At 38.2% G+C, this 19,384-nt stretch overlaps 1 protein-coding gene across 2 annotated transcripts in view; it reads left to right on the top strand.

The window, feature by feature from the left end:
* The window catches only part of mtr (5-methyltetrahydrofolate-homocysteine methyltransferase), a 91,150-nt gene that overhangs the window by 10,489 nt on the left and 61,277 nt on the right, over positions 1 to 19,384 (top strand). For both annotated transcript variants that reach the window (XM_077739317.1, XM_077739318.1), the window contains exons 4-11: positions 1,277 to 1,346; positions 1,436 to 1,528; positions 2,306 to 2,412; positions 3,441 to 3,500; positions 4,158 to 4,252; positions 6,584 to 6,684; positions 14,563 to 14,624; positions 15,725 to 15,792. In XM_077739317.1, the coding sequence (XP_077595443.1) occupies positions 1,277 to 1,346; positions 1,436 to 1,528; positions 2,306 to 2,412; positions 3,441 to 3,500; positions 4,158 to 4,252; positions 6,584 to 6,684; positions 14,563 to 14,624; positions 15,725 to 15,792 (656 nt within the window). The remainder of the gene's footprint in view (positions 1 to 1,276; positions 1,347 to 1,435; positions 1,529 to 2,305; positions 2,413 to 3,440; positions 3,501 to 4,157; positions 4,253 to 6,583; positions 6,685 to 14,562; positions 14,625 to 15,724; positions 15,793 to 19,384) is intronic.

Below are 19,384 nucleotides of genomic sequence, written 5' to 3'. Positions count from 1 at the left end.
ACAGCTCCGCCCTTCTCTTTAACCGAGTGTCCAAGACATGCGGCTGCAATAAATGACCGTATCAACCACATAAAGTGATCGCGTCATGGTGTCGTCAACTTGCAGTTTCGGGCATGTTTTGTTTTTATGCACATATAAGCCATACCCTCGATTCAGTCATACTTTATTTGCCCGCAGAAAGTGGCTTATATGTGAGTAGATATGGTACCTTGTTCAAGGAGCCAGAGATTCGAGGAATGGCAGCTCCGACGCATCTGATTATCAATGATGGGCACTGAAATGAAGCTGTTTAACATCAATGGAAAGCCTTTGCAAGCAGGTGTGAGAGGTTATATTTATTAGTCGAGGCTGTTGGCACCACACTTAGATCCTGATGAGACCTTAACAAAAAATGTTAAATGAGTCAGATTTACATGATCAAACAAAGTGAGTACACTAATCCCTAGATTTTCTGAAACAAATATTTGACTGCTTCGGGGATTCAGGCAGACATTAATGTCGAGCCCTGCATATACATACAAGACTATTAAAAAAGGACTGACGAACACACAGGGTTTAAATAGGTTGATGTGACAATCAGAAATCTGGGTCTGAGAGGCAATGGACAGGATATACACCAGGGGGCGGGGAAACGACAGTTGAACTCAATGGGCAATGACAATTACAGGTCACACAGTGGGAAAAAACCCACAAACACTGACCAAACTAATAACAAAACATCCACAAAGAGATAAATGTGTGTAGGGTTCCCTTCCAAGCAATTAAAAGGACACCTTTTCACCAATTGGATGTTTTATTAGTGTAATTTGCTGCTTGTTTCAGATGAAAGATTATTGGTAAAATGTGTTCTGGATTGGTAGGAATGTAATCCCACTCACTTAGTTTTGACACACCTTTAAATATTTAAGATGATGTTGCTGCAAATACTCTTAATGAGCAGCGCAGAAAAGAAAAAAAATACTTAAATGTTTTGCAAGATATTTGTCCTGTATTCTAGTATGTCTTTATGCAAAAACTTGGAAATTATGGAGTGAAAAGTATCCATTTAACAGGAATGTTTTAAATTGCTCATTTTAAGAAATTCATCTATGATGTGAGGTAAAAAGTAGGTCAAGAAAAAAAAGAGTTCAGATTGTATAAGGGTGGTGAAAAGGCTAAATGGAACTCGAGAGCCCAGTCCGACTGTATAAAGGAAAAAAAATAAACTAAGAAAACGCTAAGGAAGCAGTGTGATTCAAAGTGATAACTTGGTAATAATTTATGTCTGTCTCTTCAGGCTTATGATCTTAACAGAGCATCAGCAAAAGTAGCAAGAAGAGCAGTTGATGATGTCACAAATGAAACTGGTTTGTTTAATTTGTTGTAATGTAAAAAAAACATTGGGGACAAATATACGTATCTGGTCTTTGTACTATATAACTCCATTTGTTTTCAGGATGTAAGCGGTACGTGGCTGGAGCAATTGGCCCAACTAATAAAACACTATCTGTATCACCCTCTGTGGAGAGACCTGACTTTAGAAACATCAGTGAGTTGCTGCTTGATGTTTTTTTTCTTCTGCTATTTAAAAAAAGGTAAAAACCGGAAGACAATAAAACGGGAATGAGAATGGTGGTGAGAATGGTGGTGAAAATGGCGGCGAAAAGTGGAAGAAGTCAGGGCTCTCTCTCTCGCACTCTCTCACACTCTCTCTCGCAATCTCTCTCGCACTCTCTCGCACTCTCGCTTTATATATATATACTGCCTAACATAAGAACTATATATCCCAGCAGTCGTATAATTTATATGTGTATATATATATATATATATATATATATATATATATATATATATATATATATATATATATATATATATATATATATATATATATATATATATATATATATATATATATATATATATATATATATATATATATATATATATATATATATATATATATATATATATATATATATATATATATATATATATATATATACATATACATATATATATATATATATATATATATATATATATATATATATATATATATATATATATATATATACATATATATATACACGCTTATTTATTTATATATTTATTCATGTATTTATTTATTAACTTACTTATTACCTATCTATTTATGTCTAAAATGCATTTCCTATTCCTGCATCCTCACCTTCTTACTGCTGTGACAACGAAAGTTGTCCATTCCAATCCAAACAAGTGTGGCCGGTTGCTGGAGCCTATCACAGCAAATTGTACATTCTATAATCACCTTTCCAAAAATGCTCTGATTTAATTGTGTTTACAGTGTTTGATGAGCTTGTTGAAGCCTATTTGGAGCAAGTCAGAGGTTTATTGGATGGAGGTGTGGACATACTTTTGGTTGAAACCATCTTTGACACTGGTAATGCTAAGGTAGGTGCCCCAAGAATCCATTCATTTAACATTAAGCAGAAACGACCTAGGATCTACGTTAGAACTGAATTAAAAAGAACAAAAAACAATTGAATCTCTGGAAAGTCGCATTTTAATGACTTTTTTTAGGAAAAGTTAAAGACTGCTATTTACAACTCTGACACATTTGAATATAAAAAGGAGTACCGTATTTTCCGCACTAAAGTGCCCTGCATTATAAGGCGTACCTTCAATGAATTACATATTTAAATATGTTCCATATATATGGCGTACCACATGAGGCGGACCGCACTGCATTATACTGGCCTACAGTAGAGGCTTGGGTTATGTTTTGCATGCGCTAAAGGGAATGTAAACAAAACAGTCAGATTGGTCAGTCAAACTGTATTAATAGATTACAAATCCCACTCCCAAAATGCATAAACAACTGATTTATTATTTTCTCTGAGGTTAAGTATTAGAATTTTACAAATTGAACAGCTGGGCAAACACGCCAGGCTCTGTCTCATCAAAGTCGTCATAAATCGAGTCCGTGTCGCTTTGGTTGTCTGGCAGTGTAGTTGTCATGTAGTTATCCAATCGGAGAGCAAAAGATGAACAACTGTTCATGCTCACACTCATACCTAAGGGCAATTCAGAGTGTTCAACCAGGTTACAAGCCTGTTTCTGGGATGTGGGAGGAAACCTGTGTACCCAGAGGAAACTGCCACCAAGAATATGCAAACTTCAAACCGGGTGACTGATTTGGGATTGATCTCACAACTCTAGAACTGTGGCCCAACGTGCTAACATCTCATCCGCCGACAGCCTTCTTATTTTATTTGTATTGTTTTTATTATTTTTCATTTTGTTGCTTTTATCACTTTAAAATCACTTTAAATTCAGACTGTCACAGAAAGGTTGAGAAAGTTTTTGAATCATTTATTTTATTTCAACTCAGTTTTATATAAACTACCAAAAATGTATGCAATCGTAAGTTGATATTTTTTGTATCTGCTTTGTAATTAAATACAAATCCTTTTTTGCAGGCAGCATTGTTTGCCATTGATCTGTTGTTTGAGAAGGGTTACGGAAGAAAACCTCTCTTTGTAAGTCTATATATACCTCTACTTACAAATGCCTCTAGTTTCAGGTTACATCCTTTTTTTCATATGCAAATAAGTGATTCAAGATAGGAAAAAGATCCGAGTTGCGAAATCCCGCAAAAAGTAAATGCATTTCCTTTTCCGTTATTTTATTTTGAACTCCCCTTATTAAGCGATTAAAAACTACAAATGCATAGTGCCACATATTTAACACACAGGGCACACAAAAAAGTCTAAAATGTACTACAATGTGGAAAGCCCTGGTAGAACAGGCTCTTGCTACCATCTAGGGAACAAATACGGACATTACATCTATGACGGCCACGTAAGGAGATGTTACAACGGCGCAGGGCACATTTTCACATGCTTTATTTATTTTAAGACATTAATAAATCAATTCCTTATGATTTTCTCTCATTTTTGTGTTTCCTCACGTCTTTCATGCAAAATTGGGACACTTTGACTAATTCTCAAGGGTTTTTTGGTAGGACCGTGAAACAAATGAGATAATTTACATATAAAGTACACCTCTACTTGCGAAATTTTCAAGTTACGAAAAAAGTCTTGGAACCACTTAATTTCGTAAGTAGAGATTTCATTGTACTGTATTATTTCCTTTATAACGTGTCTGGAAAAACATTTATTCTCTTCATTGTTTAGATTTCAGGAACCATTGTCGATAGGAGTGGTCGGACACTCTCAGGTCAGACAGGAGAAGCTTTTGTAGTGAGTGTTTCACATGCTGAACCATTATGGTAAGTGGAACATATATTCGAACCCCCGAAAAGTAAAATGTCTTCCAAGTATTAATGTATGTAGCCATAAAAAAAAAATATATATATATATGGTTGATATTATATTAATGGTTGATTGGCGAAAGTAGAATCGTCATTCTCCTGTGGGTTAACCCAAAGAAAGGCTGGTATTTTCAAAAGATATTCCTTAATAGCCATACTCAAAATTTTAAAGAAAAAAATACACTAAAATGTATGCTGTTTGTAGTAATGTCACCACTTTTAAAGTAGAAACATTCTCTCAGATCTTTTGAACACATTGTTGCGCTGTTGCTAATCAATGATAATCAATTTGAGAATGCATGCAGAAGAATCTAATGAAATGAGCTTCATAGCATGGCCTCTTAACTTCTTGTGTGATTATGAGTGACTACAGTTGGTGACTTCTCTAAGGCGATTTAAATTGGGCTTATTGGATGCAAACGCCCACAAACGCTACAATGGGAAAGTCAAATAAGGAAAGTCACTTGGAGCCATTTCAACGCAGCTGCATGTCCCAAGAGCATCAGTGCAGGCAATTCTTCTTTAAGTATAAAGTGCATGGACTGTTTTGTCTCTGCCACGATCAGGAAGAAAACGCAAGCTATCACCTGCTGCTGAGAGAAAATTGGTCAGCAGGTGTGAAGATTCAACCGAGAATCACCAAAAAGCAGATCTGACAAGAATTAGAAGCTGCTGGAACACAGGTTTCAGTGTCCACAGTCTAGCGTGTTTTTCATCTCCATGGACTGAGAGGCTGCCATGCAAGAAGGAAGCCCTTGCTCCAAAAGTGGAACCTTAAGGCTTGACTGAAGTCTGCTGCTGATCACATGGACAAAGATAAGACCTTCTGGAGGAAATTTCTGTGGTCAGACGAAACAAAAATCGAGCTGTTTGGCCACAACGCCCAGCAATATGTTTGGGGGAGAAAAGGTGAGGCCTTTACTCCAAATACACCATACCTACCGTCATGCACGGTGGTGGTAGTATTATGCCGTAGGGTGTTTGCTGCCAATGGAATTAGTGTTTTACAGATAGTAAATGGGATAATGAAGACGGGGGTTTACCTTCAAATTCTTCATGATAACCTAAAGTCATCAGCCCGAAGATTGGGTCTTGGGCGCAGTTGGGTGTTCCAACAGGACAATGACCTCACGCATCAAAAGTGGTAATGGAATGGCTAAATCAGGCAAGAATTAAGGTTTTCGAATGGCCTTCCCAAAGCCCTGAATTAAACCACATTGAGAACTTGTGGACAATGCTGAAGAAACAAGTCCATGTCGGAAAGCCATCAAATGAACTCTACCAATTCTGTCAAAAGGAGTGGTCAAAGATTCAACTAGAACAGAAATGGGAAAACTACGGCCCGTGGGTCACATCCGGCTCGCGAAGCGTTTTAATCCGGCCTGCCGACGTTGTCCAAATATTGTCTTTTTCTCTTCCAAGATGGCGCCGTCACGCGGAAGCCTGTGGCAGTAGCTCTGTCCACTCTTTTCGTGTTTTACTGGCCCTCTATCTTTTTTTTAAAATTACATTTTAAGATTTCTTAATACATTCCTTTTTCCTTTTTACGTGGATGTGGTGGAGCGTATCCCAGTTTCCTATTGGCACCAGACAACACCCTGAATCTGGCCAGCCAATCATAGGGCACAAGGAGACAAAGGACAAGCATTCACACACCCAGCCTACCCTGCCATTTTTTGAGAAAACAGAGTACCTCGGGAGAAGCCCCACAAGCTCGAGAAAACACGCAAACTTCACGTCGTGAGGACACACCCGAGATCAAACCCTAAAGCCCTGGAAAAGTGAGGGCGACGTGCCAACCATTCGTCCGCCGGGCGCCTATTCAAATATTTTCAATCACAGCAAACTTGATTCGGGCATGGCTGCTGCGTCGAAGTCCCTGGCAACTTTCCCTTGTTTGTTCGGATTTAGCCCCACCTTCTGCAGGAAATAATTTACCAATGTCAATGGGGACTTCAATGGGGCTTCCCATTCCTATGAAGCAACTGCATCAACCAGGTCCTGATCATGGGTTTCTTTTCAGTTACTGGGATGTAACTATCCCTCTTCAGTGGTTACTGTGAGCTTAGCAGCAAGGTTCTTAATGTGACACGATAGAGCATCTCCTTATTTTGACATACCTTGATTGGGAAAGATAGAAAATTATTATAATGTTTATCATTGTTTTTCACCATTCACGTGTTTAGTTTACAATGTATGTTTTGCTTTCAAGTAGGTACTGTAAAAACGTGTGAACTCCAGCTGTTTTCTTTTTTTTATTGCTGATTATGTTCTTGTGTTTTTCTTCAGTATTGGTCTTAATTGTGCCTTAGGGGCAACAGAGATGAGACCATTCATCGAGGCCATAGGAAAGACTACCACTGCTTTTATTATCTGTTACCCCAATGCAGGTAAAGAAAATCAACATTACAGCCTGAAATATTCATTCCTCACACCATTCAGGGTTCAAGGGTGCTGCAAGGAGCCTATCCCAGCTAAATACAGGCACCAGGTACAACACACTGAGGACTGACCTGGAACCAACCCACTACCCCAGAACTCTGAGGCCGATGCACTAATTGCTTGGCCGCTGGGCCGCCTGAGATGTTCAAATCTCAAATTAGAAAATTAAATCGCTTTGATTTAAATTTGGGTACTCAATTGACCTGCGATTCGAAAACAAACCTACCTCCAGGCAGCTATTGTCAAGAGTGGACAATCCAGCAAGTTAGGTTACTCCATTATCTCCTTGATTATTTTGGTGGTTACTGTAAGAGTTACCTGACTCCAATAGAAATTTACAGTAGCCCCAGAAAGTTTCAATAAGCTGCGGAAATTCCAAATGGTGAAGGTCTGTGATAAATGGCACAGCGAGATGGGACACAAGGTACTCAAAATTTGATCTGGGAAGTTCAGTTTTTTTCTTTACCAGAGCTGAAAAAACTGCTACATTGGATTGCACTGAGCCACATCCTAGAGTGATTTAGTTTGTGAAATAAACCCAAAAATGGCAAATATATCTTTTTTAATCCCATTTTGCTATTGGTGCATTAAGTAGCGGTTACCGAGTGACATCACTGGAATATGACATCTTCACGCACTACATTCATCCTTTTCCATTTAGATTCATTACGGTGGCAGTCAGCAGTTTTATTGTTTTTTCCCCCCAAGAAATTCAATTGTTTCATCCGAAAATGGTTCGGACTCACGTGGGGAAATAGGACCAACAAAAAAGGCTTTTTACCCCCGAACTGATGGAAAGAAGTCTAATCTGTAAATTTATTCAGAATTATTTCTTCAAGACTGCTTTGACCAAGTGGCAAATCACATTTGGCCAATGAGTTGTGGTATTTTGGGGCTATACTGCAGTAAAATGGTGTTAGATGGTTAGCGTGCGGACTAGCTGCCTTTGTAAAAGACATGGCAACCAAAGTGACAAAGCTTTGGCCGGCCAGGGCGCACTTAGTAGTCTAAATTTTTCTCTAAAATGGTCGTTCCGCCCAATTGGTCGGTGTGTCTTGCCTGTGCACTAAACTCAATTTTTGTATGGCCCTGACTGCTTGAGTGACTGGTTTTATTTCTTGCCGGCACGCTACTTATTGTGATCAACGCAGCAGACTTTCACCCTAAACATAGCCTCCCCGTGCATTCCAAGCATTACGGTAAATCCATTCAAAACATCCCAGGGGAGTGGCAAGGCATTTGACTTCCGTGTGCTTGCAGCACTTCTAACCCTCAAGAACACTCAATACTTAAAGAAACAGCATGTCAGAGCTATACAGAGGAAATGCCTGGCGTGAATGATGACACAATGCGGATGTGAATGCTTGGAAAATGGACTGAAGCCATGGATTGAACACAATTTAACAGTTTTGCTCACGGCTTGCTAACAGATTTCTAACGTATAACGAAAAACTGAAAGTTATCCAATCCAAATTGGTGGTGCTACTCCACAAAGTGCATTTTCCCAGTAAAAACATAAATAAGTAATATAACAATATAAAAAGTCACTTCCGGGAAAGGTAAATTCTAAAATATTGAACATTGTTATTGCACACCCCAAAGTTATTCCACTAAAAGGATTGTGTGTAGTGCTAATGCAAGTTCAGAGTCCGGATGGCTGTGTGAAAAAAACTCCCTGATTTTATCTGTCCGTGCTATTGTCTGCGTCCCTAACAATGTTCCCGGCTCTGCTGAGATAGCGAGGGCTGGCAATGTCATGCAGTGAGGGCAGAGAGCAGCCGATGATCTTCTGGGCGGTGTTGATCACTCTCTGCGTGGCTTTTCTGTCTGCTGCCGTGGTTCCAGCGTACCACACTGTAATGCTGTATGCCAGGATGCTCTCCACAGTGGCTCTGTAGAAGGTTACCAGAAGCTTAGTATCTATAGCTATAGTTTTTGCTCCTGAATACCTTCAGGAAATGGTTTCTGGACCTTCTTCACCACTGCCGTGGTGTTGGTAGACCAGGAGGGCTTGTCCGTCACGTGGAACCTCAGGAATTTGAAGGACTGAACTCTGTCTACGCATACTCCATTTATGAGAATTGGGCCAGATCTGTGTTGCGTTTGCAAATGTCCAGGATCATTTCTTTAGTTTTTGTGGTGTGTTGTCTGAGATTGTTCACCAAACACCACATAGACAGTTTGTTGCCCTCATCTCTGTAGGCAGGCTCATCGCCCCTGAGATGAGTCCGACCTCAGTGGTGTCATCAGCAAATTTGATGATAGAGTGAGAGTGGTGGGTCGGTGTACAGTTGAATGTGTACTCGTAGAATAGAAGAGGACTCAGTACACAACGTTGGATAAATACCTCTGCTAGTGTGGCATCTGTGTTAACAGACACCTTAATATTGTCAATGCAATTGGTGATGTCGTATTCCCAGGCACATCTTTTTGGGTTATTTTCTGTGAAGTGCTCCTCTATTTTCCTTGTATAGTGGCAATTCGAGATACGAGTAAAATTTTGAGCAAATAATTATCACGGGATACGAGACAAATTTCGATATACGTGTAGACAGCGGACGCGAGATGCTCCTCATAAGAACATCATGGGCATTGTCTCTTTCCCCGCAACTCCCTGGTGTCATGGGGTTGTCTCTGCGAGCACTGGGCGGAGTGTTGCATTTTTTCAGTGTCAATACGAATATCCTCGGCAATACAACAAGCATACCTATTAAGAGATGGTTTCGTTGTTGAGAGGTAAACAGCAATGTAAGAGTTCTGTTGATCGTCGATGCGATACCGTCGTGACGCAGCTGTGGTTGCGGACAATATCGGGACATTAGTCATCTAGTGACGTCAACCAGCCCATCATGAATTTTGCGGTGCAGACATTTACACGGCACAGACACTTACAGCATCCTCCCTATCAATGACTTCCGGTCGAATAAAACATTTTTTTCCAATCCAATATCCTGTTTTTGGTGTTTTCAATGGTAAATAGTTTGTTCGAGTTAGGAGAATATCGACCCACGAGGTCAGGCCAAGAACGAATTAAGCTCGTATCTCGAGGTCCCACTGTATATGCTGCCTTGGCCTTTTTAATGCCTCTCTTCAGGTCTGCTCTGGCAGCGCTGTATTGTACCTTGTCCTCTGACCTGAAGGCGACATTACGGCATTTGATGAGTGCCTGTGTCTCACTGTTCATCCAGGGTTTTTGGTTAGGAAAAACCTGGATACGTTTATTAACAATGACATTGTCTGTACAGTTTTTGATATAAGGAAGTACAGTGTCCGTGTAGTCCTGGAGATTCTGGTGTTCAAAAAGTTCCCAAATGGTGCCGGAAAAACAGTCCCGCAGCTGATAAAGAGCGTTCTTAAGCCATGTTTTTATTCTCTTTATTTGTGGCCTGGTTAGCCTCCGGAGTGGGGTGTATGAGGGGGTGGGGAACAGGCAGAGATGGTCGGATCTAGCAAGGTGAGGGAGGGAAGTGGCTCTATAAGCATGTTTGATGTTCGAATAAACATGGTCTAGAGCAGGGGTCTCAAACTCAATTTACCTGCGGGCCGCAAAAGGCAGAGTCTGGGTGAGACTGGGCCGCATCCGGATTTCCACAAGAAAAGCGCTGATAAAACATTCCAACGTTATCAAATATCTTGATTTTTCAACAAAAAATAATTAATAAAATAAATTAACATAAAGATTATTAAAAAACAAATCAATAAGTAATAAAATAATAACGAGAATACAGTAGATATACAGTGGCTGGCTAATTAGAGAAAACTAATTATTTTTATTTCTTTCATGTCCTTTAGGGCATTCTGAATGTTAGTCAGACACGTGGCTATGTTGTAGTCCTTCCAATAAGATTTCATGCTGAAGGTCTCGTCGGGCTCTTCACTGGAGGAGATGAGACCCTCCATTGTCGACCTGGTTTAGAGGGCTTTGAAGGCCCTAATAACCCCCTGGTCCATGGGCTTTATAAGGGAAGGTGTGTTGGGGGGAAGGGACTCCACCTGTGCCCCTTCATGGTGCAAATTAGCTGCATGACCTCCTGCACAGTCCATGAGGAAAACCACTTTGAAGGGCAGTCCCTTTTCAGCCAGGTAAAGCTTTACCTGTGGTATGAAAGAGTTAAAGAACCAATCAAGTGTGAGGGCCTTGGTGATCCATGCCTTTTTGTTGGACATCCAGTACATTGGCAGTAAGGCTTTGTTCTTGTTCCTCAATGCGCGAGGATTCAGTGACCTGTGGATCAGGCCGGGCGGGCTTCAGCATGAATCCTGCTGCATTGCCACACAAGAGCAGAGCCACTCGATCCTTGTGGGCTTTGAAACCTGTCTTCTGAAGTTCGTCCTTGATAAGAAATGTTCGGGACGGCATCGTCTTCCAGCAGAGTCCTGTTTCATCCATGTTGAAGACTTGCTCTGGGACATCGCCATTTTCTTCTATCATTTCCGGAAACACATCCTCAACATAATGCCTCGCTGCTGCTCCGTCTGCAGAGGCTGCATCTCCATACAACGACACATCCTTAAGTCTGACTTGCCGATTAAAACCTCTCAAGCCAGCCCTTGCTGGCAGCGAAAGCCGTACGTGGTCGTGGGTTAGTCTGTCTTGAGGCACCGGGCAGAGGATCACCTTCGTCGTCGCCGTCGTCTTCTTCCTCGTCTTGAACGTTGTCGTCGTCGTCACCACCCTCAGGCACCATAGCATCAAACAAAGATTTAGCCTTACTTTGGATGAAGTTTCCGTCCAGGCTGATTTTCTTCGCCCTACAATCACGGATCCAAATAATCAGTGCATTTTCCATTTGCACCATGGCCTTATTCTGGGTTTTCACAACCCTTATGGCATCTTTCGTGAAACATATTGCAGCAGTTTCGCGGGTTCTCCTCCTTTATTTACCGCACCGTGGATTCATCAAGGCCACATTGTCGAGCTACGCTCGCGTAGCTATTTCCTGCTCTCAACCTGTCCAATAAAATCACTTTTTCGGTAATTGTCAACATCTTTCGCTTTTTCTTCGGCTCACTAGATGCACCAAGGGATAGAGAGCGTTTGGAAGGCATCACGAAGGGCTTCACAAAACGTTTACGCTTAGCTTTAGCTTGGCGAGAAGCGTGCTGTATGCTAGCACGAGATAAGCGTGGACTGAAAATGGGCATCGGGAGAAGCTTGGGCTTCCGTGGTGAATGGGCCAATGGAGAGTCGAGTATTCAGTGAGCATTCAGCTGGCCAATCAGCTTAAGTTTATGCCTGTGATGCCCAGTGATGCTTTGCGCATACGTGCATTCTTTGTGTTTGAAAATGTTGTAAAATGATGCAATTACTAATTCTAATTGAATGTTTTGTTTCCACATCTTGTATAATGATGTAATTTATAATTTTAATTTAATATCTTTAATTTTTTTTTTCCTGAAAAAAAAATCGCGAAGCTCTGAGTCCGCGGTGGCTGAGCCGCGAAGTAGGGAGGGAACACTGTATTTACAAAAAACAGAAAATATACCCGTAAATGAGACTGCACCCTATCACACGATGCGTTTTATAGATGTGAAAATAACGTAATCATCAAGTTTGCTTGTTGAGTCAAATATTGTAATTTGTACAATATTTACCATTCAGTAGATTCTAGGTGAATGGTGCCCAACTTGCATCCATGCTGGTGTCTCCGTCCCAGTCACCTGGCCATGTTTTGTTGCTGCAGCTTCCAGTTTAAACTTGTATGGTAAAATATCTAAAATGATATGCCCGCCTGGTGCCTGAAGTCAGCTGGAATAGGCTCCAGCACCCACATTTTTTTTTTTTTATTGAGGCATACTTCCTCTGCTGGCTCCTGTACTCTTGTGACTTCATCATTATTTTAAGAGAGCTGATGGCAACGTTAAATGCAGGATTTTATTTCATACAATTTCAAAAGTTATGGATTTGTGTGAGTTTTGATCTATTATCACACTCTGACAGGATTTTATGATTTAATTGGTCTGTAAAAATCCCCCAAAATGGGACTTTAAAGCAAGAAAAAAGTGTTTCCTAATAAGCGCCTTGGATCTGTTTTATCTTTTGCTTTTCATGTAACATTTTGTGAACAGATACCTTTGTGTCTGAAATCTTTTCCTTGCTGTAATTTTTGCACTAGAATGGTATTGCCTATTTTTTTCATAGATTTTCAATACAACCTCCATCTTTTAAAGCCTTTTGCCTCAACCTGGAGCATGTTACACTTTTATTGCGTCCAAATAAATCTTGTATAGTAATCCCTCGATTATAGATAAAATAATAATAATAATAATAATAATAATAATAATGATAATAATAATAATGATGATGATGATGATAATGATGATGACGCGGACGATAATAATAATAATAATAATAATAATAACAATCGGACATAGGCCCTGTCGTCATCATCAACAACAAAAGCCTACATGTCATCACACCCAGAAACCGCATGATGAAATTGGTAGTGCTTCTCCATAAGATGCGTTTACTCGGAAAAAGACCTAAATAAGTGATAGTTATGGACTCGTAATTTGGCATTCGATACTTCGAGTCACCCCCCCCCCCCTCGAGTGGGTCACATACGGTAGCAGCTAGCATAACATAAGTACGCTAGCAGCTAGCATATCCTAAGCATAGCCTTATCCGATGAGGCGCCCTATGTGTCGACAAAAGACAGAAAATATACCCCCAACTGAGACCTGTGCCCTATCAAACGGTGTAGTGCGGTTTATAGGTGTAAAAATACAGTATATATATTTTTTTTATTTCATGAAAATGTCAAAATCCACACTGAAACTCGTAAACGGAAGCCACTTTTTCTACTAGAACTGAGCACTTAAGATTTTTTTTATTTTTTTTTAACGTTCATACAAATGTGAAAATCCAAACCTTAAACTCATAAGCGGAAGCCACTCTTATTACTTGGATAGCATTGAAGAAAAAAAGTTTATTACAGGGGTGACCCTACTTCGCAATTTTTCGATGATCTTGACCATGTCTGGTCCACATTAACCGCAATATTCGAGAGATTACTGTATATATGCCTCCCCTGCGATGGCTTTTATCAGAAGGCTTGTCGGCTAACCAACTGTAACAAATGGGGCAAATGTCTAAGTACTGTTGAAACCAGCTCTCAAAATTATATTCATGAGAGAGTTCAATATCTAAATATCTACTATTGATTCATGAGAGAGAGTTAAATATCTTAGTACTGATTAATATCTAAGTACTGTTCAAAACAGTGGAATTTTCATTATTAAACTCATGAATATAATTTTGAGAGCTGGTTTCTACTTAGATATTAAACAGTACACAGATATTAAACAGTACTTAGATATTAAACAGTACTTGGATATTAAACAGTACTTATGTATTGAACAGTACTTATATATTAAACAGTACTTAGATATTACACAGTACTTAGATATTAAACAGTACTTAGATATTAAACAGTACTTAGATATTAAACAGTACTTAGATATTAAACTCTCTCTTAAATATTAAACTCTCATGAATTTGAGAGCTGGTTTCAACAGTAAACTCTCACAATTTGACCGGCGAATAAAAGACAGGCGACCAAAAAGGACCAAAAGACCGGCGACCAAAAGACTGGCGACCAAAAGACCAGTGACCAAACGTCCGGTCACCTAATCTGACCCTCTAGCTTTGTTGGCAATATTGCTGATCTTCTCCAGCATTGTCTGATAAATCTTAACATTCTCAACTGTTCAGATGAGTCCCGTGTGTTTTAGTTATTGCTAACACCTACAAACCATGCAACTTGCCTATACTTTGTGTGTGTTTCTGTGTGTTTGTCCTGGAATGCTGATACAATTTTTATTAGGTCTTCCCAACACGTTTGGAGCTTATGACGAAACTCCATCTCTCACAGCCTCCAAATTAAAGGTAACTATAAAATATAGAATAATTAAATTTATGTTCATTTCACATTTCATTGTAATTCCCTGAGTCATTTTTCTAGTCATGGAAGAGTTTGTTCTTCATAATGCCCTTAGGAGGTCAGGTTTCTGGGGCTTTATTGACCTACCAGTGTAATTTGTGGCAACAGGTCTTAGCTGAGGGAGCAGATCATGCATGGGTATACATTTTTTAGGACAATACCTTTAGAAGCCAGGTGTAAATACGAGGCTCAATGGTTTGCACAGATACAATGAGAAGAAGCAATGTCGATCCCCCTTTCACTTACTTGCATATAAGCCGTATTTGTCCGACAAAAAAATGATGACTGAATCGAGGGTACGGCTTATGTCATTAACATCTTAAACTTCTGGAAAGAAAATTGTAATTTCTGTCATTAAAATACATCAGGTTCTAATCAAGATATATTTATTTCATTTTTCTAATAGAATAATTTGATATTTTGCATTTACAAACAAAAGTATATTAACATCATTTTGATATTTATCTTATTATGTGCTTTTGATTAATTGCATAATCTCAGAAATACCACGTGCAATGAGAGGAGGGTCCATTGGGACGTCGAATCTTAGATTCAGGAGGAGCAGTGAGGTTTTCTTCATGGCAGTGGAACAATAGATCATATCTATACCCTCAGCAGGGTTCTCCAGGGATTGTGGGAGTTCACCTATCAAGTTTCCATGTTTTGTTGATTTGGAGAAGGTTTTTGACCCTGTACCTCCAAGGAGTCCTGTTTTTTTTTTTCCCTGTATGATCGATGTCAGAGTTTGATCCTTATAGTCGGCAGTAAGTTAGATCCCTTTCCAGTGAGGATTGGAATTGGCCAAGGCTGCCCTGTGATACCATTTTTTTTCATAACTTTTAGCACCAAAACAGCAGAGAACATATTATGACTCATAAATTCTCTTAGAAGTTAAAATGAATTAAAAATTAGCAAAAGCATCCTCTAACAATTTTTCTCTAATGGTCTGTTTTTCAAATCGAATGAGCAAATGTTTGTTTCCCAATTGCTTCCCAATTGCTTCCCAATTTCTGATATTATTTTTTGTTTGATTGTCTGCCTATAGGAATTTGCAATGGACGGGCTAGTAAATATTGTCGGAGGCTGTTGCGGCACAACTCCAGCACACATAAGGTTTGCATAATTTCTTTCATTTGGTGTAGTTACCGGTACTGCAATATTAAACCATGCATTTCTCTAACGTTACCCTTGTGTCCATGTAAAAGTAAAATACTTTTACTTTTAACCAACACTATTAGTCCACTGTCAACTTTAATGACTTTAATGAAATAGATTGCACTACACTGATCTGAACCTGTAGTGCTTTTTTTTGTAAAATAAAGTAAAGAAGTGACCTACAGTTTGAAATCCAATTTATTTCTTCCTTTTTAGCTATTGACGCCAGAATCAGTAACCGGAACTGAAACGTTGAAAATTGACTTTGTCATGCCCTCACCTGTGTAATATCACGATTGTGGCTAATCTTTATCAGAAAAATTGTTAATGCAAGCTCTGTATAAGCCTCTACAACTCTAAGCAAGCAATGAGAGCGGATTTAGCAAAGAGCTAGGGAGTGCTCAGCAATCAAGATGGGAGAGTGTCTTGTCAATACCAAATGGCGCTGGATTCCAGCCTAATTGCCGCACATGTTTTAGGTGGCATTTTGTCTGTCACCTTGCAGATTTGTGCGCGTCTAATTTTTGCGCATGTAAGTTCTACCCTTGATTGTTATTTTTTGCAACAAATATGGCGGATAGATAATAAATAAATAAGTAAATAAATAAATACTTGTGTTACACAAAATATACATAATGGAGGCCCGGTGAAGCAAGTGGTTAGCGTGTCGGCTTCAGAACTCTAGGTTTCTGGGCTCAAATCCAGGAGTTTGCATGTTCTCCCCTGGCCTACTTGGGTTTCCTCCAGGTACTCCGGTTTACTCCCTAATTTCAAAACCATGCATGGTAGGCTGATAGAACTATAAATTGGGCCTAAAATAGGGTGTGAGAGTGCATGGTTGTCCATCTCCTTGTCCCCTGCGATTGGCTGGGTGAACCCTGCCCTTTTTTCAAATTGAATAATTTTATATATATATATATATATATATATATATATATATATATATATATATATATATATATATATATATATATATATATATATATATATATATATATATATATATATATATATATATATATATATATATATATATATATATATATATATATATATATATATATATATATATATATATATATATATATATATATATATATATATATATATATATATATATATATATATATATATATATATATATATATATATATATATATATATATATATATATATATATATATATATATATATATATATATATATATATATATATATATATATATATATATATATATATATATATATATATATATATATATATATATATATATATATATATATATATATATATATATATATATATATATATATATATATATATATATATATATATACTTATGGCAAAACTGAGTTACAAAGACGAATACGTATAGTCAAAATACATACTGTACATAATCAATATACATATTACATACGAAAAACTATTAATTTCATAAGATGTACTCTTTCTCTCTCTCTCTCTATATATATATATATATATATATATATGTATATATATATATATATATATATATATATATATATATATATATATATATATATATATATATATATATATATATATATATATATATATATATATATATATATATATATATATATATATATATATATATATATATATATATACACACACACACACAGACACACATATATATATATATATATATATATATATTCTTTATTCCACACTACACTGGTCTACTACACCGTATTAAACAGGTCTACAGTAGAGGCTGGGGTTACGTTGTGCATCCACTAAATCAGGGGTGGGCAAACTTTTAGGCCTGGGGGCCACATTAACTTTGAAAATTTGACAAATGGGCCGGGTCAGCACAAGATACGATACAAATAAAAAACTGCATTCGTTACAGATAAAACATAAAAAGAAAAAAAGGACCAAAGTATTAACATGCTTATCACTCATCAATAAAGTAAAAAGTATAAAGTACAAAGTAAAGTAAAAAGGAATGCATTAAGAAATATTAAAATGTAATTTAAGTAGAAGATAGAGGGGCTGTAAAACACGAAAAACAAAAAAGGGTAGACAGAGATACTACCACTGGCTTCTGCGTGACGGCGCCATCTTGGAAAAAAAAACATTATTTGGACAACGTCGGCGGGCCGGATTGAAACGCTTTGCAGGCCGTAGTTTGCCCATGATGGTGCTGCGCTAAAGGGAATGTCAACAAAACTGTCAGATAGGTCAGCCAAACTTTATTAATGGATTACAAATCATCTTTCTGACAACTTCATTCACTCCCAACATGAATAATATTTTCTCAGAGGTTTTCTCCTGTCTATTTTGTAGAAAATGTAAGACTGTTAAGTGCGCTTTATAGTCGTGAAAATTAGGTAAATGTTTTGTCATGGCAACATGTGTTCAGTATTTACCAGTTACGAGTACCGATGCAATCCTTGGTGTGAGGTGAGAAAATGTCAAAAAGCTTTGGCCTGTCTACTCTATCACCAGCCAATAAAAGTTGGTGAAAGCGATGACATATCCATACGCCAGCGAGAAGGCAATAACGTATCCCTACGCTTGCGACAAGGCATTGTGCTGTTGCAAACTCGAAATCTGATTGGTTAAAGCAACAGTCTTATTGACGCTTGTTTAATGCAGCAGAGCCCGCAGAACTGATTGTGAAGGCCTTGAGGCAGATTTCTGACCCCGGCAACAAATAATGGCTGAAATGTGATTGGTTAAATGCTTCAGTATGAAACACACACATCTGGAAGTGGTGCAACCAGGGGGAAAAGCAATGAAAAGAAGCTAACAGACAATTTGGAATTATTTAATAAGTATTGATGGACAAAATATATGATTCAGATATTTCTTAGGCCAGTAGAGAAGGCCCTGACGGCCGCCACTGATGCTCACGGAGGTTGTCTTTCTGTCCAGACGACCAACATTTAGAGGAAATATTGTTTGATGACCTCCTTTTTGAAAACACAGAGGCCATGCCAAGGAGCTGTCACTTTTAATGCTTCATTCTGCTTCAATATCGTAGTGATGGTCGGTGGGTTACGGCCGTATTACCTTGAAATTTCGGATAGATAACAGTGCCGCTTTTTCTTTTCATTTCATTCATACCAGTAATTTTTTTAACGAACAAAATTTCTTTAGCCACACTCGGAAAACTAAAATAAATAAATGACTAAACCAGGGAGAGTCGAGGAAGATTGTCAAACAGGACACAACGCAACTGTGACAATTTAAAAATATAATAACGGATACAGGAATTGTTTTGACATTTTGGGGGATTCTGTAACTTGGATTGTGTTTTTGTATCTCGAAAGAGTAATTTCTATATCGAAGGGGTTTGTTCCCTGAAAATGTTGTATGTATAACAATTCGTAAGTAGATCTCCGACTGTATACTAATGTCCAGGAGTATTTACACCTGGTAAACTCTAGATGCGTACACAAAAGTGCCATTGAACAAGACACAACATAGGCTTAACCTTCACTTAGATGCTCTTAATTTGTGCAGCACAGTTATGTTGACAGAATCAATATTTGGGTGTATGAAATGTTGAAAGTCTCT

The sequence above is a fragment of the Stigmatopora nigra genome, chromosome 18 (assembly GCF_051989575.1).
Source record: "Stigmatopora nigra isolate UIUO_SnigA chromosome 18, RoL_Snig_1.1, whole genome shotgun sequence".
Taxonomy (NCBI): domain Eukaryota; kingdom Metazoa; phylum Chordata; class Actinopteri; order Syngnathiformes; family Syngnathidae; genus Stigmatopora; species Stigmatopora nigra.
Note: the sequence above shows the minus strand (reverse complement) of the source record. Positions and strands in the feature narration are given on the sequence as shown.